Raw genomic sequence first — 25,588 nt, 5'->3', positions numbered from 1 at the left:
GCTTTATGGGCCCCTGGAACGAGCTTATTTAATGACTCATAATCAAGACCATTTTTCTGGTTGTCGTTTCTTCTGCCCACAGGGTTTACGAACTTCAGGCAATCTTCTGCCGGGGTCTGTTTCTAAGTATTGCGATTTTTGGCATGGTGCTGTGCACTGTTTCCTCCTGTCTTTTGAAAGTGGTCTTTGTTTTCCCCATTAACCAGGAAGTTTGATTTCCTTCCTCTGCTTCCTCCTGTTTGAGGGAACAGGATTGTGTGTTGCGGTCCCTGTATGTAAGCAGGATCTGGTTGCAGTACTTGGAGGTTACACATGATTTTTGCATTTCCGACCTTTTTGTACTGATGGGTCCTGCCCACAAGGGCAGGACAGCTTCCAGGGCTGCCGTTTCCTCTGCTTACGTGGCAGCCAATGAAAAGCACCCTCCCCCTTCATGAGGGCTCTTTCTACCAGAGGTGTATCTTCCTCTTGGGCAGAGTCATTGACGATCTCGTTGGAGGAGATTTGCAGAGTTGCTGCCTGGTCCTCTTTGTATACTTTAACCAAATTTTACAGGATCGTTGTGGCGGCCAAGCAGGATGAGGCTTTTGGCTCTTCTGTGTTGGCAACAGGCTCATAAGTCCCACCCTGATTCTACGGAACTGCTCTGTTATATCCCAATCGTTTAGGAATAGAGTGGGATTGTACAAGAATGAAAGATTCTTACCTTTGCTAATCTTATTTCTTGTAAATCCATATTCTATTCCTGGAACTCGCCCTGTGATTTGCTGATTTGCCAATTGTCTGCCTTTGCAAGTAGTGGTAAGCTGGATTTCAGTTTCCTGACCAGCCTTTCTAAGCATATCATGCAAATGTGTTTAACACTTTGTCTTAGGGGGGGGGTCCCATGTTATGGTGCCCCTTCTATACAGACTGTCTTTTTATAGCACTGTTGTTTTGTTGTTCTGGTTCCTAATGTTTGCTGACCTATTTCAATTGTTTATGGTTGTTCTAACTTTCTTGTTCTGAGCATATTTGACTGACTTGTCAGAGAGTGTTCCCATACCCCTCTCTTTTGCCTTTGTCCTCTGCAGATGTTCCTGGCTGCTTTGTCAACAGCTGATTTCCTGGGGGGAGGGGCAGTCCTGATGTAAGAGGGGATGAGCTCAAGACTCTGTGTTTTGAGGCTTCCTGGCGAGTATGGGAAAATAACCCAGTCGTTCAGGAATAGAATATGGATTTACAAGAAAGAAGATTAGCAAAGGTAAGAACCTAATCTTTCAATGTAAGACTCGGAATGAAAGTCATGGTTGAAATATTTTATCTTTTCAGTATGTTCCTATATCTTTTAAACCATGTACAGAGCCTGGTTTGGAAACTTCTGCGGATGATGCTTCTGCTGACCGTTTGAGCTTTGATAGGTTTGATATTTCTCGACTGTTAAAACATGGAGCCTCTCTTCTTGGATCTGCTGGGGCAGAATTTGAGATCCAGGATGATAAAGCAGGTAAATATTGCTGAACTGAGTTTTAGATTGTTTACCTGCCATTCCAAACCCAAGGTCAAAAGCAAATTATATTTAGGTGCAATAAGTATTTCCCTACCTGAGAGCTTTGTCTGTTTTGTCCAATTTCACAAGAAATATTAGAATTAGGAAATGAACCCTGATTTATATGGTTCTCAGACTCTTACTGTAATCATAAGACAGCTACTTCAATCCTAGTTAGGTTGATAACTAATTGCTTAGTCTTTCCAACACAATAGGGGTCAGAAAGAATTATACACAAGAATGTGTCTATGGTTAAAATTAGCATGCTGAAAATTAATAGGATGCATTTGACATAAAAATCAGTAAAGAGACAGTTTGAAAATGGGCCAGATTGGACTGAAGGTTCTTGAGAAATAAGCTCCTCAACAAATGGCCCCAGGCATTTTATAGTTCCTGCAGCATAGAAACTTAGATTCAATGAAATACAGCACTCTCTATCCCAAAAAACTCAATCCCTTAACTATCCCCACTCACCCCAAGCTCTTTTCTCCAAGCCACACTTGGACAACATTGCTATGAACCATGATCTGCTTGCTTGCTTTCCTCACTTGTAGTGGTTACGTTATTTTAATTACCATATATACTTGAATATAAATCTATCCGAATATAAACAAGAGGTAACCTTTTCCTCACAAAAAGGGGAAAATGTTGACTCGAATATAAACCAAACTCGCATCAGTCTTACAAGGTTACTTTGGGAATGAGTGGCCTAGAGGTTAAAACTTCTGCCTCAGCACCCTGAGGTGGTGAATTCAATCCCAGCCTGTTCCTTATGACTTTGGGCATGTCACTCAATCCTTCCATTTCTCCAGGTGCCACAGTTGGATTGTGAGTCTGCAGGGACATAAGTATTTTCCCTAAGAGTACTTGGTTACTGTTCAGTGTATTGCAACTGCTTTGGATGAATCTCTTCATGAAAAGGCGGTAAATAAATATAGCAACCACTATGGGAACTCACATCAGCCATTTTGAGTAATGAGCAATGTTCCATCTAAGCTGAGCCCATGAGCGATCGCTCACTATTTTCATTGGCGTCGCTCATAATTTTTCTCGTGTCGCTCACTATTTTAAGTTGAAAAATGCAGCGGCAGCTCCTCTCAAGATCCCCGACTGCATCGGACTTCCGACGCAGGTGGGGATCGTGAGAGAAGCCACTGCCATGTCTTCAGTGGCGTACCAAAGGGGGTGGGGGGGAGGGCTGGGTGCAGCCTTAGGGGGGGTGCACAGCTGGCCAGGTCCAGAAAATGATTGATCGTCAAGGCAAAGTGAGTCGATCGCAGAGCCCATCCCGGACCTGGCTGGCTGTGCACCCCCCCTAAGGCTGCTGTCGGAGAGGAAGTCCGGGCCAGCCAATCGCTGCCTGGCTGGGCGGAACTTCCTCTCCGATGGCAGAATTGACGTCGGGGGAATGCTGGTCGGCCCGATGGTGGGAAGCAGAGAGAGCTTGGGTCAGCCGCGGCGGTGGCTTTGGGGCCTGTTTCCCCCGATGGTGGCAGCAGTGGATTTGTGGAGGGTAGGGAGAAAGAAAGAAAGGGGGCAGGCAGGGAGACAGAAGGGAAACAGAAAAAAAGAAAGGGGGCATCAAGAGAGAAAAAAGAAAGAAAGAGCAGGGAGAGAGGAAGAAAAAGTTAGGGGAGGGAATGAGGTCTGGAGGAGAGGAAGCATACAGGCTGAAAGAAGGGAAGAAAGATTGGATGCACAGTCAGAAGATGAAAGTGCAACCAGAGACTCATGAAATCACCAGAGAAGGTAGGAAAAATGATTTTATTTTAAATTTAGTGATCAAAATGTGTCTGAATTTATATATGCTGTCTATATTTTGCTCTATGGCCTCCTTTTACTAAACCGCAATAGTGTTTTTTAGTGCAGGGAGCCTTTGAGCGTCGAGAGCAGCGCTGGGCATTTAGCGCAGTTCCCTGCGCTAAAAACTGCTATTGTTGTTTAATAAAAAGGAAGGGGGATATATTTGTCTATTTTTGTGTGGTTGTTACTGAGGTGACAATGCATAGAGTCATCTGCCTTGACCTCTTTGAAAAAAAACCCAGAATAGTAATGATAATTAACATTTTCTCAGCGTATAGTGTGCTTTGTGTTTTTTAATTTTATTGTTGGTAGATCATCTTGACTTGGATGGAAGGAGGGATAAAGAAAAAGGACATAAGCTGGATGGGGGAAGAAGATAGTTAGTGAGATAGTGGAGGGGTGAAGGAAAGGGGTGGCATGCTGTGGGTAGACATAGTGAAAAGAGGGAAACTGAGGACTGCATAGTAAGAAATAATTTAATTTAAACGGAGGCAGAAAATAAAGAAGGAAGACCAGAGATGGAAAGGGAAGAGAGAGAGAGAGGAGAGAGAGATGCCAGAGAATGGAGAAGGAGACAGAGATATCAGATCTGAGCATAGGAAATGAGAAGAGAGAGATGCTAAAAACCACAGGGGGGAGGGAAAGAGAGATGAAAGGAGAAAGATGCCAGACCATGAGGGAACAGAGGGAAGATGATGGATGCCAGACCAAAAGGGGGGGGGTGTCTAGAGGAGAGATGGAAGGGGGAGGCATACAGTTTCTGGAAGGGACATAGAAGGAGAGAAGATATCATATAGGGAGGGGTAGAGAGATGGCAGACAGTGGATGGAAGGAAGACAGTAACAAGAAGATGTGGAAAGCTGAAACCAGAGAAGACAAAGGTAGAACAAAAAATTTCTATTTATTTATTGTTTTAGGAGACATATGTCACTGTTTCTATGGTGTTGCATTTTATGCAGAGTCCAGCTTCTTGCTGGTTCAATTTAATCTTTGTCTGTGTATTTCTATTTTAACCCCCCCCTTTTACAAAACTGTGGAGCGTTTTTTAGCGCCAGCCGTGGTGGTAGCAGCTCTGATGCTCAGAATTCTATGAGCATCAGAGCTGTTACCACCGTGGCTAAAATCCACACTACAGTTTTGTAAAAGGGGGAGGGGTTAGTTTGTGATGACATATTCCATAGTAGGCAAAGGTGTTTTCTGTGTTCTGTGTGTTCGAAAGACATGGTTATTTGTTAGGATTGACAGTGTAGGATTGATCTGTGCTGGTCTGGCTTGTTTAGTTTTACAATGGGTGTATTGATGTACTGCTCACTGCAATATGTAAGATGCTGCCTTTTCCTAGGTACTCATGTGTGATGTGTGGCTTGTTACTAAAAATCATATTTTTCGTACAGATTGGGGGGGTGCTAAAAAATGATGGGCCCCGAGTGTTACATATGCTAGGAACACCGCTGTATGTAAAGATACCAGAAAGCTGGCGAAGCAAAAACTTTAAGTAAATTGTTATTCTTCTAAGTTTTGAGTATTTAACCCTCCCACAATCTCACGGGCACTCGTCCTCTGCGCCTGCTCATAAATTTGTGGAGTATGTAACTTGTCGCTCATGCATATTTTTTTTTGCACACACCTCATCAATCCTTAGAGGAAACATTGGTAATGAGACTGCATGGGTTAGGAGGCTTGTTCTTGCTCTGGCTCTTCACTGGATCAGCAGGGATTAAGGTAGGCCCTGAAAGAGGCCTGCGATGGATCTGAGAAAGTGAAGACTTGAATATAAACAGGCTCCCATTTTTGGGCCATTTTTTTTCACCCCAAAATCTAGGTTTATATTTACAGTATACTCTTTCTTGTTGAGAAGCATTCATTCTTTCCAAAGTAGAACTTCTAAACCTATCTTGGTGCTCTCACAACTATATTGTTCAGTGTATCCACAACGAATATGCATGGTCTCCAATGTATTTGGCTTTCTGTCATGCATATTGATTGTGGTTATCCTGAAAACCTTTTCTGCTGACACTACAAAAATTCAGCCTTTGGAAGCCCTGTTAGAAACCTTAATGGATAGATTTATGACCTTATGTTTATAGTGAAAAGTAATAGCTTTTTATACAATTTTAGGTGATATTGATGCTAAAGAGAGGATTGCACAACAAAGAAAATTGTTACAGAAAAAGCTAGGCCTTGATATGGGAGCTGCGATTGGACTGAACACTGAAGATCTGTTCAATGATGAAGATTTGGACTACACTCCAGTGCCTACTTCACTTGTAAATAAACAACCTGTAGGTATAACCTTGGGCTGTTTGACTGCAAGTCATAATATAATGGGTTTTTCGTGTGCTATTTGAAAATATAAGATGTTGGCTTGGTTTTTAACTCACTTTTTATTTGTGCATGTTTTAATCTTCACACTTCTCAGGAAGCAGGTGAAAATCTTGTTCTGCTAGGCTTTTAAGTGATGTTCCATTAAGGTACATTCTAAGCTTTTTATATGGACCACTGTTTGCCCTCTCCATTTCTACCGTAATTTCTGGGATTTAAGTCATAGTTTTTTTTATGTAAGAGCTTGTGGGTGCGACTTATGTGTGAACTCTATATACCAGTAACTTATTGCCAGTTCTGATGCTTTGACTTGTTCTGTTGTACTTAGAAAACTGATCAGGAAAAATTAAGAAAACATACTAGTCTGTGACCTCATTTTCTAAAAATCCTTCAAAGTTCTCATTCTCGGTGTCATGCAAAAAGTCAGAAATTTCTAGAGGTACTGGTAGTTCATTTCCATTAGCATCTTCATCGTTTTTGTGCCATCCTTGATTATTTTTGCCATTTTTTTAAGCCAGATTTTATTAACTTGTCACTTAGGCTATTCCAGCTTAGCCTGTCTATAGCTGCTTGGCAGTGAAGCAGCAGTTTGCCCCTTAGATCTACTGTATATAATCGCCTTTACCATAGCTTCTACAAATGGGATTAATGATATCCGAAGACCTATAAAATGATGTATTTAACCTGTTTTCCATAGTTCATTACTGGGTGTTGTGGTATTTGAAGTTTCTAACAATACCCAAGGCAATGCATGTGCTGTTCTGTACGTTACTTCAAAAGACTGTATCGCACATAAGTTTGAAACACCCTACTGGTACAGGTATCAGTACCATCATCAAGGCATCGTTAAACATAAGGAACACCACCACCTATGGTACAGAACTTCCATCAGTTTTGTTGGTAATTTACCAACAACTTGTGACATAGGTGTACAAACCTCAAGCTCCATATTGATAAGAATCACTTATCATATATACAGTATGGTATACTAGTTTTTTAAATTGGGATTATTTTCATATAAAGCAGACATACTGTCTACTGTGTTTTTGATATATAGTGCTATGTATGTCTAGTTAACAATAACACTATAGAACTATTTAGTAGTAGTACCTTTATTATTGCACATGTAGTGTAAGCCAGATTTTGGCTACATTACCAGTAGGTAGTACCATAATCATATTTTCAGTGGACTGTTCAAATACCAGTGTGATATAAAAGTATGGTAATGTACTGGTGCAGTACTATAATTCTAAATTTTATTTTTTTATTCCGTACAGAAATTTGGGAAATGGCACCAAAAATGAGAAAAACGTATACAGCTGAATTCAAATTTAAGGAGATTACCTATGCTGAAGAATGTGGTAACAAGGCCACAGAATGCCATTTGGGGGGATTAGTGAGAAATCAATAAGAGACTGAAGAAAGTTGCAGGATACTATAACTCTAATGAAATGGAACAAGAAGGCAAATTGTGGCTGCTAAGCAAGGTGGCCCTAGTAGGAAGAACATGTGCTTAAATTTGTAGTAGAGCAGAGGGCACAGGGATGTATGTACTGTCTACTGTACAGGTGCTGCTAAAAGCTGTAGACATTGCCAAAGAAATGAATAAAGAAGATTTCAAGGGTAGTATTACATGATGTTATTGTTTCATGGTGAGAAATAAAGTAAGCATTCTGGGCAAGAACAACTGTATGCCAGCAGCTATCGGCAGATTATTCAGTGAAAATTCAAAATTTTAGGGAACTTTTAAACAAAGAAATTGAAATATTTGCAGTAACATCAGACTTCATCATTGATGAATGAGATGAGATGCCATTAACTTTTTGGCATCCCATTAGGAAAACCTGTAACCTAAAAAAGGAGAATATGCTATTAATTAAAACCACAGGCCTTGAGAAAACCCATTTCACTGTAGTGTTGGCCTATTTTGCCAGTGGCAAGAAGCTGCCACCAATGATTAAATGAAAGACCAGTGTCACATGACACTTTCCCATTGACTATTATGATAGGTGTGAATGAAAAAGGATGTATGGCGGATTTTTTTTTTTTTTTAAATAAAAGAAAGTGCTGCTGGATATGGACAGCATGAGAGCGCGCACAACAGAAATTAAGAAAATTAAAGCTGTGAACATGGTACCAGTTACCGTACCTCACAGTATGACCAAAATGCTATAGCCATTGGATGTCACAATAAAAAGATGCTTTAAATGTGTGTTGGATCATCTATGGGAGAACTGGATATCTAACAGCGAACAAGGCTTCACAGATACAGGCTGTATGTGTCATGCCACTTTTGTGGAAGTGGCTCAGTGGATGGCACTAGCATGGAATGGTATAAGTGAGAAGATATTTTTGTGCTTTTTTTTTTTTAAGCTAAATTAAGGATAACAACAAAAATAACAATGACAATGATGATGAAAATGCTAATAGAAATAAACTTACCAGAACCTTCTGAAATTTCTGACTTCTTCCTCAGTGACACTGAAGATGAGAACTTGAAGGATTTTTTGAAAACGATGTTGATGAATTAAATAAAATACCAGTACAGTAAATTTGTACAACAGAATTGTTTTATATACAAGTTTACTTTTACTTACCGACTTCATTTACCAGTTAGCTTCCTCTAAAATAAAATTAATTTCTAAGAAAGAATTGTTTTACTGGTACATATTTGATATGGGTTTTTTTACTGGCACTTGCCGATTTCATTTACCAGTAAATCTCCTTTTAGACCTTATGGTATATATACTGGTAGTACCGATACAGTTTTTGGTTCACAGCTGTAGGAAGTTACATCAGAAGGAGAGACTCGGCTGGAAGAAGGTTCCGGAACAGGCCTGCGACGTTGCCTCTTGGTCAACGAAGCTTCTAAGAGGCTGGTAGGCCTGGGTCGGGAGGTGCAAAGGGGCCATCCCTGTAGGGGAGTTGTGGGGTTGTTGTGTGTTTTTTTTGTTTGTTTTTTGCTGTTTGACCAGTGATGATAATAATAATAATAATAATTAATTTTTTTATATACCGCCAAAGCCATGATAGTTTGAGGTGGTTTACAATAAGAGGTGCTGGACAATCAACGAAGTGGTACAATACAGTGAAGTGGTACAATACAAAGTCATTGTATATAAGGTACAAGTTGGGAGTAGTGATACATTATAAGATTTTTAGGTTACAATCGATTGAACAAATTTGTTTTTATTGCTTTTCTAAAATTGAAGTAGGATGAGGAATGCATGATAATGTTACCCAGCCAGTCGTTCCATTTGCCTGCCGGGGAGGCAAGAGTTCTGTCCAGGAATCTTTTGTAGCGGCAGTCCTTTAAGGATGGGAAGGTGAACATGTGAATTCTGCGTGTGGGACTAATAGGACTGTCCAGATTAAATTGAGAAACCAGGTACGTAGGGGCCAGGGCAAAAATTGATTTATAACAAAGGCAAAAAATTTGAACAAAACTCGTGCTTCCAGGGGCAGCCAGTGAAATAGTAGGGGCTAATATGTTCCCATTTTCTCAACCCAAAAATCAGTCAAACTACCGAATTTTGAATGATTCGGAGTCTTTGGAGGGTTTTTATTTTTTTAAGGTTCCCAAATAAATGATGTTACAGTAGTCAAGTATGCTAAGAATGGAAGATTGAACCAGTAAGCGGAATGAGACTGCATCAAAATATTTTCTGATGGTTCTGAGTTTCCATAATATCGAGAAGCATTTCCTAACCAGTAAATCCGTGTGTATATTTAGGGTAAGGTGGCGGTCCAGAGTCACTCCCAGGATTTTTAAGGAATAGAAACATAGAAAGATGACGGCAGAAAAGGGCTACAGCCCATCAAGTCTGCCCATTCTACTGACCCACCTCATTAAGTCTGAGCGCTAATGACCCAGTTCCTTAACTCGACCTTCGTAGGGATCCCACTTGAATGTCCCATTTATTCTTAAAGTCGAACACTGGAAGGCCTGACCATTCACCAAAATTGTTGAGTCTTTAATTTTGTCATTTGGGCTTGCTAAGAAAAATTTGTTTTTTTCTGAGTTGATAGAGGGGGGGGGGCTGTTGGACCCATGAGATGAAGGGAGGGAGGAAGGGGGCTGTTGGACTCAATCGTGGAGGAGGGCTGCTGTTGTACCTGCGAAGAGTGGAGGGGTTGTTTGGGCTGCTGGACCGACTGGAGAAGAAGGTGCTGGATCTGGTTTGGGGGGAAGGGAAAGAGGTGCTTGGCCCATGTGGTGGATGGACTGGAGCTGGAGGAAAAGGAGAGGTGCCAGACCCACACCGGGGCGCTGAAGGGAGGTGATAGTGGTGTTTGACCCATGGGAATGAGGCTAGAGGGGTGGGAGAGAGGTGCAGACATGCAGGAGAAAGAGAGGGAAAGAAAAGAGAAAAGCGGAGCCAAGAGGATGAAGGAAGAGTGAGTGAAATATTGAACATAGCGGAGAGAGGAAAGAGAGAGTGTGAGAGACACATTGGTGTAAGGGAGTTAAGAGAGGGGAGAAGCTGGACCCAGATATACAAAAAGCGGGGAGATTGTGGGCATTGATGGGATCATAGGAACAGGGGCAAAAAGGAATGCATGGGAGAGGTATATGGATAGAGGGATAATGCCAGACATGGGAGAGTTTATGAACACAGACAGAAGATGGCTAGACATGGGGGTGAATAAGAACACAGAAGATGCTGGACTGGGGCAGGGGGGCATAGGGGCTATGGAGTACTACTGTACATAGGGGAAGGGGATCATAGAATGGTGAGATGATGAAGGCAGAGAGATAGGTACAGAGGAAATACTAGAAAGGGATGTATAGAAGGAAGATGTTGAACATGGGGAGCAATACATATCCAGAGATAGAAAAAATGTCAAATGTTCAGGAGACCGTGGCAAGTGAGTTAAGACAAAAGAAAAGAGACCAGCGCCTGAGACCAACATGATTTAAATAATAAAATGATGAGACGATAAAAGGTAGAAAAAATTTTTAATTTTATTTTCTATTTTGCAATTAGAATATGAGATTTCAAATAAATATCCTACTAGTGCTGGTGTTATACATAACTGGGGACCGCAAAGCCCTGGCTGTTTATCTTTAGCTTCCAGTTGGCTTATGGCTCTCTTTAACCAGGGAACAGTTGCACTCTTCTAACACTATTCCTGTCATATGTGACTGAAGTATAGTGGAACCTCGGTTTGCGAGTGTTTTGCAAGACGAGCAAAACACTTAGCAAACTTTTGTCTCATAAAGCGAGCATGTTCTGATACACGAGCACCCTCCCCCCCCCCCCCCACGAGAACCGCATCTCGTTCTCTCCGAGACAACGAGAGCCAAAAGGCCTTGAGCATGCGCAGATGCTCAAGGCCCTGCCCAGGCAAAAGGCGGGAGCTTTATTTCACTCGCACAAGCAGCAGATGGGGTAAGGAGCATGTTTGGGAGGGAGGGAAGGCGGATGCCGCTTTCAGCACGGGGGTGCGATGCAGTTCGCGGCGGGGGGGGGGTATTGTGATGCCGCTTCGGGGGGTGCGATGCTGGTTCGAGCGGGAGGAAGGGGGTGATGGAGCAGCGCCGGTAGCCTCGGGGGGTGGGGGGGGAGGAGGAGGTAGAACGAATCAAAGTGAGTTTCCATTCATTCCTTGGTTTACGAGCATGCTTCTGGAACGAATTATGCTCGTAAACCAAGCTTCCGCTGTATTTTGTTAGCTTGATTTTTCTATGTAGCATTTTGTAATAATTTGGCTTGTTCCATTTTCTCGATAGTAGAGGGGATATTTGTGAAGGGAAGGGGACATGGGTTTTGTTGATCCTTCTGTATTATTTGTGTTTATAAAATGACAGTTGTACAGCATATTGTTTCTTTTTATACTTTAACAAAATAAGTTCAATATAAAATCATAACTATTCGAGGCTTATGTAGTTGGGATCAGATGGTTTGCGGGGACGAGACGGGGATGGGGACTGAGCTCAGAGCTATATCCCCTAGGAGCGGTGTTCGCCCATATGGAGTTAGGCATTTGAGCGCAGGCTGACTTGACCTTGTGACTGGCCAGGAGTCTTTGCAGAGGTCTGATGTGCCACCCTCCTCTCAAAGAATCGTGTAGGAGTGTGAGGGGCCGAGGGATTCAGATTTTTGGAACTTTAAGAGATAAGCTGCTAGAGCTACCCTTGCTTGTCTGAGGCAGAAATCCCTTCTCCATTTCCAGCTGCAGTGAGAAACTGATGCTGGCACGGCACATAGCAGATCTGTGAGTACAGCTCATTACTGACTATGGGAAAATCAAGGTGGGGCTGAATTTAGAAAAAACTAAGGGTTTCTGAGGGTGTCCAAAAGTCCCCCATCTCCAAAATCCTCATCAATAATTTTGAATTTTTTAATTTGCTACCACAGGCTGTCTTTTGGTGCTAAAAAGCTGCTCTGCTGGCCATCTTGGATTTCCCAATTTTAATTCAAAAGCCACCTCCTACCTCAGATTGCCTTGATTTTAGTAAAAGTTGATTATTATGGACTCCTCAGCTGATTTAGACCCTATATCATACCAAATTTGTGCTGGATGGTCAGATGATGAACATCTTTGTACCATATGCTGCGAGGCATGCAAGGGGGTCCATGGACTTAGCCCCCTCTAGTCACTTCACAGGTTAGGAAGTGCAGAAAGCTTGAGATCCGGACCATAAAGCTGCCTTAGAGCCTCTTAAATATGACTCAATTTCGCCAGTGAAGCACTTTTATGCAGACGCCCCTGACCCTCGGAGGTAGACTGGCACAGATCCTCAGAGGTCCCAAATTAAGTATTTGATCCTGATTTTGAGGTAAGCAGTTTATCAGAAGCATAAATGGTTGTCTGTGTGTCTGCCGGCTAAGTCTCAGAAGAGTTTACCTCCATAAAGTGAGAACTTATTGCAACCGGTAGAGCTGCAGGAACATGAGGCCCAGTTGGAAAAGGACTGGGACGAACTGTAATCGGATGCAATTTTGCTGTTTTCCCGTCATTCAAGTTTCAAGTTTTTTTTAAATTTTTATTTAATATTATAAAAGAAAATACAAAACAGCAAATTTGGATATCGGCTCTATCAGGAATGCAAAATAACAGCAATAATACAATACATCTGTCATTCAACCGAGAGTGCCCAAAATTCATCCCCCATTCCAACAGTAATAAACCCGATACCCACTCTCAAACATCACCCAACATCCCCCCTCAATTCCCATGAACAAAAGCATATCGAGAGGTAACCCCCCTGTTGGTTCTTCAGGAAGCCACCCCAACAACACAATCCATCTCCGAATTCCCCCAACCCTCCCCCTCCCTTGTTGATAAACTTAAGTCAAGGAGTCCACCTTATCCATAATCAGAGACCAAGTTTGGGTATGCAAAGAATAATAGCCATGATTCTTTGCAATTGAAAGTTCCATTGCGCTCACAGTCTGAAGCTTCAAAGTCCAATTCAATATAGTGGGCGGCCCTGCCTGTCGCCAATGAGTGGCAGTCGGGCTTTTAGCTGCTGCCAGACCCCAGCGATGAAGCTTTATTTGCCATGTATGTAAACACACATCATAAAGGCCCAACAAACAGCCCTGTGGGGTAAAGGGTAGAAGAACTTGCAGCAATTGAGACAGAAAGCCTGCCACCTGTTTCCAAAAAGGTTTCAAGACAGTGCACTCCCACCAAATATGCAAAAATGTACCAGATTCCACCCCACATCTCCAAAAAGTAGCAGAAGCCTCAGGATACATTTTGTGCAGATGTGCAGGAGTATAATACCACCTAGCAAACACTTTGCAAGCATTTTCCTGAATAAGTACACATGAGGAGGCCTTACTCACTCCAACAGTTCAGATTTATCCACGTTAACAGTGAACCCAGACACCCCTCTGAACTCAGAAAAAAGCTCCATTAGAATAGGTAGGGAGACCTCTGGATCCTTCACATACAGTAGAACATCATCTGAAAACAAGGCTATACGATGCTCCAGGTCACCGACCCAGACACCCCCGCAAATCTAAATGCTCCCTGATGCGAATGGCTAGGGGCTCCATTGACGGAGCAAATAAGAGGGGGGATAAGAGGCAGCCTTGACGTGTGCCACGGGCAATAGGAAAAAAAATCTGTATAATCCCCATTTATTCTAATAGTCGCCTGTGGAGCTCTATAAAATGCATGTACCCGAGCTAGAAAATAAGATCCTCCTAAACCCATCCACTCCATCAGCCTTTTCAGCATCAATAGTCAAAAGTACTATTTTATCAGTCTACCTGACTGCCCACAACAAATGTAATGTCCTGACGGCGCTGTTTGAAGCCAGACTGATCCATATGAACCAAAGTAGGCAAATCTTACCCAGACGGAGAGCCAAGACTTTCGCCAAGTTTCAAGTTTGATTAAATCGCAGTTTCAAATTTCAAAGCAATGAACAGTTAAAAAATTAGGGGAGACGGACTGCATTTATTACATTAAGATGTGTGCCAAACATACAAGTACAGAAGGGGAAAGGGTGGAACCAATTTAATTTAAAGAGAAGAGAGACAGAAATGGGAAAAACAAGATGAAAGAGGTTATTATATTCATTAAGATAGTCTCGTAGAAAGTTCAAGTTTCGAATGCGTCTTTGTAGAGACAACACTTTAATGCTCCTTTAAATTTATTAAGGATCCTTTCTTCCCTAATATAACCTGGTAAAGAGTTCCATATTTGTGGAACTGTGACTAGAAAAAAATAGTATCACGTCTTGTATAAATTATTCTCAGTCAGAATAGAAAGAAGATTTTTGTCCTCCGATCTTTGTTCTTATGGGAGTGTAAGTTATTGGGTATCTTTCTAGGAATATTGGTGCTTTATCTGTTAATATTTTGAATGTTAATAATGCTATCTTGTAAGTGATTCTATGTATTATAGGTAGCCAGTGAGCTTTCTGGAGGAAAGGTGTTAACACGATCATATTTTTTCTTATTAGTGATGACTTTTATTGCGGTGTTTTGGATTATTTGTAAACATCTTGATTCCTTTATATAAAGAGTTGCAGTAATCCAGCTTGGATATTAACAAAGAATGTATTAATGTGTTCAGTGAAGTCATGTCAAGAAAAGAGGCTAAAGATCTAAATCATGCAAGCCGTGTCAAGAAAAGAGGCTAAAGATCTAATCCTGTATCCTCCTTGGAGAATTCTAGTTCTCAGTTTGGGGCAGGCGACAGCCCTAGATCAGGGAGAGGATCTAACACTGCAAGCTATTTAAGCCTACAGATTTAACTGAGATTATTAGTTTCTCTGTAGCAGATAGATTTAGAGTCCCCACAGGTTTCTACTGCTCAGCTCTTGCTGTTAAGCAGTACCAAGTCACAGTCCTTGTTCTTCCCTTCACACCCAGGGATTACCAGGATGATAATTCCTCAGACGGAGGCCAGAAGTTATTTAAGCCATCTAAGATGGCTTCTCTGGTGGCTCAAGTTACTAAAAGAACTTCTCTGCTTAGTGAATGTGAAGTAGTCCTGAAGGATTCTCAGGATCAGGATCACAGGGTGGACTTATAGGAAGATTCACTAAACTGGTTTCAGCTAGTTTAATGTTCATATATTTTAGTGGTGGATTATCAAAATGGCTTCCTAGCAGTTTCTGACTCTGCCATGCAAATATATTACAACAAAGTCATTAGTATTTAAAGGAGCACTCTGGGTGATTCTCTTATCGCTGGGTGATTCTCTAAACTTGCTGTCCTACATTTGCAAGCAGAAGTTTCCGATAGTCTGAGCTGTTGTAGCCTTACTTTCTGGTCAGTGCCTGAGTGCGGATTGGCTCAAGCATTGACAGGAAAGTAAAGCTTGACAGCTCAGACCTGTTAGAAATTTTTGCCGCTGCCAAACCACCTTTCCCCAACAATGGGAGAGATGTCCATTTCTGCTGCCATGCAACAACCCCAGATCCCCTCTCCCCCCCCCCCCCCCCCCCCGGCAGCAGGAGAGATGCCTACTCTGGCCCAGATGCCTAAGGCCCCTCCCCTGGAAAGAGAAAAAGGAACTATATAAGATTCAGAAAATATGTAATGGGTTAACCCCAATATAAAAGGAATAACTAAAAGGCTAAGAAATCCAGAGGGAAAAAGGACAAGAATCACTTCACTTAGTGAGATGCATCTCTCAACCTGTTCATTATCTCAGTGATTCCCAACCCTGTCCTGGAGGACCACCAGCCAGTCTGGGTTTTGGGATAACCCTAATGAATATGCATGAGAAAGATTTGCATATAATGGAGGTGACAGGCAAACAAATCTGCTCCATGCAAATTCATTAGAGCTATCCTGAAAACCTGACTGGCTGGTGGTCCTCCAGGATAAGGTTGGGAACCACTGCATTATCTGACTTTGGGATCTCTGTGCCAGGGATTGCAAGTAAGGCTCCCAAAAGGACAAAAATAATTTATAAGTGGTCTTAGCATCCTGTACCTCCCAAATGTTCAACTGAGAAATGTGTGCTCTCCAAGCCCAATAAGAGGGTGACTGTGACATAGTGCAGACCTGCAGTATTGTTTTATGTTCCATTAACTAAGGGCTTTTTATTAAGCCGCGTGTGACTTTTCATTATGCGCTAACCCCTGCGCTGCCCTAAAAACTACCACCTGCTCAAGAGGAGGCGGTAGCAGCTAGTGCGGCCGGTGGTTTAGCGCACGGTATTATGTGCGTTAAACCGCTAGGGCGCCTTTGTAAAAGGAGCCCTAAGTTTCTTAATCCATTGTAAGGTCCCCTGCCCCCCAAAACTACAGCCCAGCACCCCCCTCAAAAAAAAAAAAAGAACTACAGGTCCCTAACAATCCCAGTAACAGCACAAGATCTGTTGCATGCTATATATGCACATTTATTTATTAAAATTTCTATACCATTTTATTCCAAAACGGTTTACAAAAAGGTTACATACGTAAAATATAAAAACAGATCAGAACAAATAAAGGTAAAAGCAGAAAGATTCAATCCTTTCAAAAGGTCAAATGCTCAAAGAAATGCATCAACAAATATTTGTGTTTTCAACAGTTCCCTGAATGAACTCCTATCAATATATTGTTGAATTTAGCAAACAAGGTTATTCCACAATTTTACTCCTGCACATGAAAAGGTCATAGCATTTGTTTCCACATATTTAGGTTTGGACTTTGTTTTCAACAGTGCTGAACGTTCGGAAAGCAATGATCTTGATGGTTGGTAACCAGACATCAAACTCTTAAAAAATTCAGGGATTGTGCCAAATAGAAATTGGTGACATAACATAATTGCTTTATATTGGATTCCTGCAATATCCTGCACCTGCATATATCTGCTTCCAAAGAAGGCGCATCCCCAGATAGGTCCAAAAAACATGCATAAAAGTAGCGCTCTCCAAAGAGCACTTTAAACACAAATCAGTGGTTAAACAATCCATGTGACAGAGTTATGTATGCCCTATTTTAAAAAAGTGATGCCTACATTCTCTTCGGGAGGCACTATAGACAACAGTAGGTATGGTTCGTAAATTAGCCCCTACTTCCAAGTGAACTAGAGACATATCCTATCCACCTCCTCAGAAATAGGGGTGTTAAAATGACAAAAATCCAGGCCAGTCAAGTGGAGTAAATAAACCCTCTTTAAATACATAGAGCTACCCAAACCAGGTTCCTCCTGTGCAGCACACAACTGTTGGTAATAATCCCGGAAAATAGTACAGATATGTATATATATGTTCATATATTCCTGATCCTGAGCATCGCGCAGAAGCAGATCAGGTTTATAGCCCTCTGTCAATGTCACCAGGCAGGCCAGCATCCTGCCACCCTTATTTCCATGTCTACAAAAATTTATACTTGCAGCATCAATTTCTGTGCCACTTGATGTAGCAGAATATTAAGGGTCAGTTGTGTGGTAAGCAATTGCTCTTTATCAGCGGCGGAGTGCGTAAAGCTAAATTTCTTCTGCTATTGACAAAGAAGACATTGCTAAATGATAAATTTCTCTGTCCCTTGCTTGCTTGAATAACTACTGAAAAAGCCTTGCAAAACCGCCTTTGCTGCTTCCTAAAACAAAGGTAGATCTGCCTGATGTGCATCATTATCTAATGCAGGGGTGTCAAACTCAATCATATAAGGGGCCAAAATCTAAAATCCAGGCTAAGTTGCGGGTCAAATTTTTTATTAAGATACTTAGTCTTAGTGGAAGTATAGATCCTTCCTCACCCTGAGTAGAGAGCTGCACGGGAATGGGGATGACGGGAATCCCTCGGGACTGTGGGGATCCCACGGGTTCCCCCTTCGGGTCGTGGGGATCCCATGGGGACGCCCCCTAGGGTTGCGGAGATCCTGTAGGGACACCCCTAGGGGTTGCGGGGATCCCATGGGGATGCCTCCTAGGGTCGCGGGGATCCTGTGGGGTTCGATACAACTCGAGCCGCGAGGCTCATCTTTTTCCTACCTGCCCTGCCGCAGCACACATAGCCGACCAGAAGTCTTCCCCGATGTCAGCGCTGATGTCAGAGGGAGGGCTTAAGCAAAGCCGTTCTTCTGACGTCAGCGATGACATCGGGGAAGACTTCTGAAGGAAATAGAAGACGAGCCTCGCGGCTCGAGCTCCATTTGGCTGAGAAAGTTGCTGGTAATTTGCTTGCAGATGAGGGCTGGGAGGCAAACGTGGAACACAAAAGGGGGGAGGGAGTGCGTTTTTGGACAGTTGTAAACTGCTACAACTCTAGGTAAAACTGTTCTTTTATTGGGGTGACCTTTTTTTTCCAAGAGCTACTTTTAAATTAATTCTTAAATATTTAATCCCAGCAGAAATATAATATATCAAAATATGGATCTTTTAGATATTTTAGAGCTAGCAGAAGTAAACCTATAGTTGGATCATATAGTTGGATCATAATGCTACTGTATGTTACAAAACAACCAAAATGAACTTGGGAGAGAGAATGGAGGAAGGGAGCAAAAGAGGTTGGGGAGGGAATGCGTTTTTGGACACAGAAGGCATGAACTTGGGAGAGAGGAAGGGAGGGAAAGAGATGCTGAGGTGGGGGAGGGAATGCGTTTTTGAACACAGAAGGCATGGACTTGGGAGAGGAAGGGAGGGAAAGAGATGCTGAGGTGGAGGAGGGAATACGTTTTTGGACACAGAAGGCATGAACTTGGGAGAGAGGAAGGGAGGGAAAGGAATGGAAGAAAGGAAAATATTTGGTTATAGGGAGGGAGGGAGGTACAGATGAGAGGGAGAAATATTGTGGTGGAAAGGGAACAATGGGACAGATTGAAATGGATGTAAGAGGGAGGAATGGGACATACTGGTGAAGGGAATGGAGGGAGAGATGTGGCATGGTGCTGGAGAGGGGTGATAGAAGGAGAAATGTTGGGCATGAGGCTGGTGGGCAGGCACGAAAGATGAGAAAGGGATAAATGCTGGACCATGGTAGAAGGAACCAATGGACAGCAACAGAAGAATTTCAGAAGATGGGAAAGAGGAAAAAAGAAACTGGGACCAACTTGATGGAAAAATAAGTCTCCAGAAACAAAGGTAAAAAACGGAATTTATTGACTAAAATATGTTAGCTTTGGGAAATGTATATAGCAGATGTCTTTGTATTGTGTTCAAAAGAAAAGAAAATGCATTTCTGGTTTTATTTCTACAGTGTTGAAGTACTTGCTGACCCTTGCTTTGGCTGGTGGGGATCCCCAAACATCACGAGCAGATGACCTCCTCTAGAGATGGCTAGAACTCCCCTCCACCAAGCACAGCAGTCGCTGGCAACATCCATTGAGCACTGAGGTGCCAGCATCTGTGACTCAGGGATGCTACTGCTGCCTGCCAAGCTTGGCAAAAGGGACCCCTGGCCAACTGCGAAGGAAGTCCTCAGCTGACAGCTTGGGGTTCTCATCAGCTGAGTATTTATATTTATATATTTACATTAGAGGCTCTGGTAGAAAACCGTTTACAAAGTATGTATTCTTCCCAATTAATATTTCCAAATTAATAACGTCTCTGCTTATTTGTAAATGGGTCTCTACCATATCCTTTAATTCAATAGCATAATTAAATGAAATAACTATTTCTGAAGTTTATAGGAACGGGCGGGGACAGAGGGGATTCCTCACGGGGATGAGTGGGGACGTGTGAGATTTCTGTCCCCACGCAACTCTCTAACCCTGAGACACCAAGTTTATTAAAATTTTGTATCCTGCTTTTTCAAATATCAAAACAGTTTTACATAAAAAATTAATCATAAACAGGATAATACAAAACACTTAGAACTTAACAACAAAAAAACATCAAAAGACAATACCAGGACTAACATGATAGACCTTAAAAGACTGCCATCTTCATGCATTAATCATGCTCTGAAAATAACAACAAGCACAGTCAGGCACTTGTGTGGAGTGACCTAGCTTTTACACTGGGACTGGGTCCTTCTGCCTGCAAATGGGTACTGAGGCTGCACGGTGAGGTGCTTGGAGCACTGCTGGGGCTGGGGTAGTGCATTCAGGCACTTAGATTGTCACTGGGACTGGGGCTGCACAGTCAGGCACTTGGATGTGGCACAGTCACCTCGGGCCACATAAAATGGCCAGGCGGGCCAGATTCGGCCCGCAGACCTTGTGTTTGACATGTGGAATCTAATGCATAATTTTTCCAACATTTCAAAAGATACTCAGAAAATCTAGGATCAGCATAAAGATCTATTGGGAACCACCAGACAGGATCTTCAGCGTCCTGAGCAGGCCCATCCCAGTCCACTCACACCATAGCATGGTCTGATATATCCTGGTTCTATCTCCGCTTTCACTACCCCTTGGTATCATTGATTGCGGCATAAAGAATATAGTTTATCTCTAGATTGAGTGGAATGGGCCTGAGAGAGGTGTAATCATGCTCAGTAGGATGCAAAACTCGCCAAACATCCAGCAATCCCAAAGCAGCACACATATTCAGCAACTAATCCTAAGATGGCTTCATGGTATCCATATAAGTCTCTGCTGCTTTCACAGTTGGGAAATAAAAGGTTTTCCTCACCCCCCACGATCTTCATCTTGCCAGGATATTGCAGACTAAAGCAGACATTCAGCTCTACCAAACGAGAGCAAATCGGTACAAAAGCCCGTCAGGCTGCAGACACCGATGGCAGTTTAGTCCTACAAATGCAAAATGGCCTTTTATTGGTATTCCAGTTTTTTGCCCACTCGTAAGGACTTCAAAATATCCATTTTATGTGAGTAGTTCAAAGCTCAAAATATTGCCACTCGTGGATGGTCTCCAAGGTCCTTGTGTGGCCTTACGTGGTGAGCTCATTCGATATGCAGGGACCCTTCCATGTCCGACAGGCCCAAAGATGACTTCAGCCACGTTTCCAGGAAGTTTTTGAGCTCTATCTGTGAGCGATTCAGGCAATCTGACGAGCTGCAAATTATTGCGTCGTGACCTATTCTCTAAATCATCCAATTTAGATTCCATCATGCCATCTCGCATGCTTTTTGGTGTCCTTCACCAAGGGCTGCAAGGAGTCCTCCACCATGCTGACTCGGGCTTGCATTTCTTCTAAGTCAGAGGAAAAGGTAGCAGTCCTCTGATCCATAAGGTCCAGTTTATCCAAGAGCTGCTGAAACTGTTTATCGTACTCTCCACTGCAGACATGACTTCAGCAGTGATCTTGGTGGTCCATATCGAGCTTAGCGTGTACGACAGTGGCACATCTCTATCTGCTATCTTAGACTCTCTCCTGAGAGCCCTAGCAACGCCTTTAAGTTGTTTAGCGGCCATCCGCTTGCTCCTAGGCTTAAGGAAAAGCTGAAAGTATTCTGGAGTCCTTCCCAATCAGATTTAGTAAGGAATTGGGGTTTCTGTTTAGCTAAAAAATTACAGCAAGAGTCATGTCCTCACTGCTCTTGCCCTGACGAATTCTGACATTAGGTGTTAAAGCTGCACCCATGGCTTTCTTTGTGGTGTAGGCCTGCCATAAGTTGCTATGCCAGAGGCTGCAGAGAGGAAGAGGTGCCCTCCTGTGGTACTACATGGCAGACTCAGACATGTTCAGGGTCATGAGTAAAGTGTCAGCATATTCAATCTCTGAATGCTCTGGATCAGGCAGTGAGTGGAAGATTTGGCATCTAAGACCACCTTGCGTGAGCTCTCTTTTTAAGGGGCAGATGCTTTTTGGGTAAGGACTGGATGACTTGATGACCAATATGATGGATTTTCATCCTAAGTCCTTTTAGGACAATAAGCCACGAGGTACCTGGAGTTCCAGTCATGGTTCCTTTCGCAGCTATAGAAAACCATGTTATGGGTCTGTGGGTTCCTAATCCCAAAGTTCCTTCCAAGGCTCTAGACAGATTTGGGAGCTACAGAAAAGCCTCCACATCTGGCTCTCACTCGGCAACAAATTCTGAAGTCCCAATGATGCCAGGTCGACCTTAGAGATCCCCAGCATAGGAAGGAGACTCTCGGAATTCTGGGAGACTTTGGTCGTGGATTTCATCATACCAATGTATAATAGACATTATTCGAAAGGGTTGCAAACTCAAATTCTGTCATCTCCTCTAGGACATCTTTTTGGACTTCCTGGCGGGTAGACCAGAGAAAGCAGCCAAGGTCAGAGTAATTGTTCAAAAGCTGTTACAAATTGGACAAACAGCACAATAGTTCAAGTTAAATTTTCTGTGAGATTATAGCCCAAACTTCAGATTGGAAGGGTGTATATTCTCTTACCCCTGCTAACTCTCTTCACAGTAAATAATACAACATTTATAGATCCTCAGAAGTACCACCTAGCACTCATACAAATTCATTGTGTCAGGCTTTATGTACTACTTCCTCACCGGATCTTCCATACTTTGCTATTAAATTTATAAATACTTTTTTTCCACCTTAGTGTATAAATAGTTTAAATACTTAGCTTAAAACTTGTAGTCATGCTTTCGGGGATTTATACCGCCTGTTTCACCTGAAGGGGTTTTATCAAGGCACCATATCCCTTTAAGCTTAACGCCGCTGAAACCGACCACTGAATAGTTAATTCAGATTGGAGCCATAGAGCCAGTGCTAGGCACAGAGTTGAACTCAGACAGATACCCAATATACTTTATCGTGCCCAAGAAAGATTTGGAAAATTGGAGACCAATCCTGGATCTCAAGTCAGTCAGTGCAGCTTTAAAGATTCCCAGGTTCTGGATGGAAATGATGAAATCGGTCATTATCTCAGTAACTCCAGATGAATTTTTGGCTTCACTAGATTTGATGGAGGGATACCTGCATATACCCATTTTCCCAAACCACAGGAGGTTTCTCTGGTTCCATGTACTAGAGAGCCATTTTCAGTTCACATCTTTACCAAAATAATGGTGGTTGCAGTAGTGCATCTGTGCAGATAAAGCATCAAAGTTTATCCGTACTTGGACGACTGGCCGATCAGAAGGCTGTCTGAGATGGAATGTTACTGGGTAGTGTCTTGGGCAGTTCAGCTCCTGCAGAATCTGGGGTGGATTATAAAATTTAGAAAGAGTCACCTGGAGTATGTGGGGGTTCTGTTCAACTTGGAAGAGGGATGAGTTTGTCTTCCAGAACCACACAAACTGAAGCTCATTTGCCAGATTCTGGAGATTTTGGAGCTACCGATGCCTATGGTTTGGCATTATCTGCAGGTGCTAGGCTCTGTGGTAATGACCATAGATGTGATTCTGTGGGCAAGAGCCCATCTGCGTCCCCTGCAGAACGCACTGTTAATGCGTTGGTTGCCTCAGAGCAGGGGTAGAGAACTCTGGTCCTCGAGAGCCGTATTCCAGTTGGGTTTTTAAAGGATTTCTGCAATGAATATGCATTGAAAGCAGTGCATGCAAATAGATCTCATGCATATTCATTGGGGAAAACCCGACTGGAGTATGGCCTTTGAGGACCAGAGTTCCCTACCCCTGCCTCAGAGGGACTCTCTCCAGTTCTGGTTAGCCTGGACGGTGGAAGCACACCAGTGATGGCTCTGGCTGGAGTCATTGTGCAAAAGCCTCTCTCTTCACATGGAGTCTTGGGTGATATTGATGCCAGATGCCAGTCTTTACAGCTGGGGGAGTTATCATTGCAAGGGTCATCCAGTACAAGGTCTCTCACAGAGGGCATGATCCATCAACAGATTGGAGTTGAGAGCCATTTGGTTGGCGCTATGGTTCTTCCAGGCACTGCTGAAAGGCAAAGCAGTCGGAGTCTTCAACAATCTTCAATCATCCAATCTCAAAACTATCTTAACATAATCTGCATAGAAACATTTTATTAACATCTATATGTTGTTTAAAATTTAATTTAATGACAATAATAGTGATTGTGATAGTGCTCAGAAAATGGCTACCTAGTAGCTCTCTGTTCTCATTTTACAATACTTAAACAGCACCATTTTCAATCATTGCACTTATCCTCATGATTACAATAGTGAGCAAGAAAAGTTATGCTGAGCTCAAATCTTTCCACAGACAAACTAATCTTTTCCAATTTTCAAATCACCACTGCAGTTCACAAACAAAATTAGAAAAAAAACTCATCTGTGATGCCTCAAAGCTGTTATAATTCCTTTCTCCTGCTCCACTATAACAATTTTCTGCAATGTTATTCTCTGGTGCTGGCTATCTTTGGTGAAGTGTCTCAAAATTGCAAACAATGCAACATCTGTGGCATATGTCAACAGACAAGGGGGGAACCAAGAGTGCAGATGCTGTTTCACTGGGCAGAAGCCCATTTGCACAGCGGCTCATGTAGCAGGAGTGGACAATGTCCAGGCCAATTTTCTCAGCCGCTAGACCTTTGATCCAGGGGAATGGTCCTTGTCCCAGAGAGCATTCAACTGCATTGTGAAACACTGGGAACAGCTAACATTTGATCTTATGGCCTTAGCAGACAACAAGAAAGCTTCTTGTTTCTTCAGTCGAGGGTCAGAGCCGGGCAGCGTCGGCATAGATGCTGTTGTACAACTTTGGCCAGTAAACAGGCTCCTGTATATGTTCTTCTCCCACCCCAACCAATGGCTGATGATAGGCTGGGTCATTTGCAGAATAACAACCTATCAAGGATTGGTAATCTTGGTGGCCCCAGATTGACTGCATTGTCCTTGGTATGCAAATCTAGTCTGGTTGCAGCAAGACAGCTGTTTCAGACTACCGTTGCACCAGGATCTTCTGTGCTAGGGGCCCATAGCTGTAGAGAGTCTAGAACACTTTGGTCTTATGGCATGGCTGTTGAGCACACAACCTTAGCACAAAGGGGATATTTGGATACGGTTATCGCAACGTTTCGACAATCGAAGAAGCCAGCAACTGTAGCGGCCTATGCAAAAGTGTGGAAACTTTTTCAGCTCTAGTGTACAGAAAAGCAGTTAGATCCCTTACGAGCTCCCATTTCCAAAGTCCCGTCCTTCTAGAGGCTGTGGAATCTCCCAAGTTTCAAATAGCCAGTCTTGTGTTGCAGAGCTCAAGTGGACATATCTTTGGCCTATGATCCAGATATGTCTACGTTCTTGAAGGCAGCTCTCAGGCTCCGCCCTCCAGTGTAGCAACTAGTCTCTACATGGAATCTCAACATTGTGTTACAGGCCCTCACTAAAGTGCTGTATGAGCCTTTGTCAGAGTCATCTATCATAGATCTAACTGTGAAGATGGTTTTCTTAGTCGCATTAACTTCGGCAAGGAGGGTGTCAAATTGCAAGCATTATCTTGAAGAGAGCCTTTTCTCAGATTCATGGAAGCAGGGGTGTCTTTACGTACTGTGCCTTCCTTTCTACCGAAGGTAATTTTGGCATTTCATGTCAATTAGCAAGTGCAGCTTTTTGCTTTTCAACCGAAGCGCAAGAAAAAAACGAGGCAAAGTGTTTAAGTTGCTGGGTGTCAGGAGAGTTCTTCTATGTTATCTTGAGGTGATAAATGAGTTCCACCTGTCAGATCACCTATTCATCTCGACCAGTGCTAGCTGTCGGGGAAGACAGTCCTCTAAAGCT

The 25,588-nt window shown here is 42.7% G+C and overlaps 1 protein-coding gene across 4 annotated transcripts in view; it reads left to right on the top strand.

Annotated features, from left to right (window-relative positions):
* The window catches only part of BTAF1 (B-TFIID TATA-box binding protein associated factor 1), a 394,756-nt gene that overhangs the window by 39,581 nt on the left and 329,587 nt on the right, over positions 1-25,588 (top strand). For 3 of the 4 annotated variants that reach the window (XM_033943697.1, XM_033943698.1, XM_033943700.1), the window contains exons 4-5: positions 1,343-1,486; positions 5,450-5,613. In XM_033943697.1, coding sequence (XP_033799588.1) covers positions 1,343-1,486; positions 5,450-5,613 — 308 coding nt within the window. Of the gene's footprint in view, positions 1-1,342; positions 1,487-5,449; positions 5,614-8,947; positions 9,042-25,588 lie in introns of those variants that run through there. The other variant, XM_033943699.1, reaches the window with a different exon arrangement.

The sequence above is a fragment of the Geotrypetes seraphini genome, chromosome 4, assembly GCF_902459505.1.
Source record: "Geotrypetes seraphini chromosome 4, aGeoSer1.1, whole genome shotgun sequence".
Lineage (NCBI taxonomy): Eukaryota > Metazoa > Chordata > Amphibia > Gymnophiona > Dermophiidae > Geotrypetes > Geotrypetes seraphini.
This window is presented reverse-complemented; position numbering and strand designations above follow the sequence as displayed.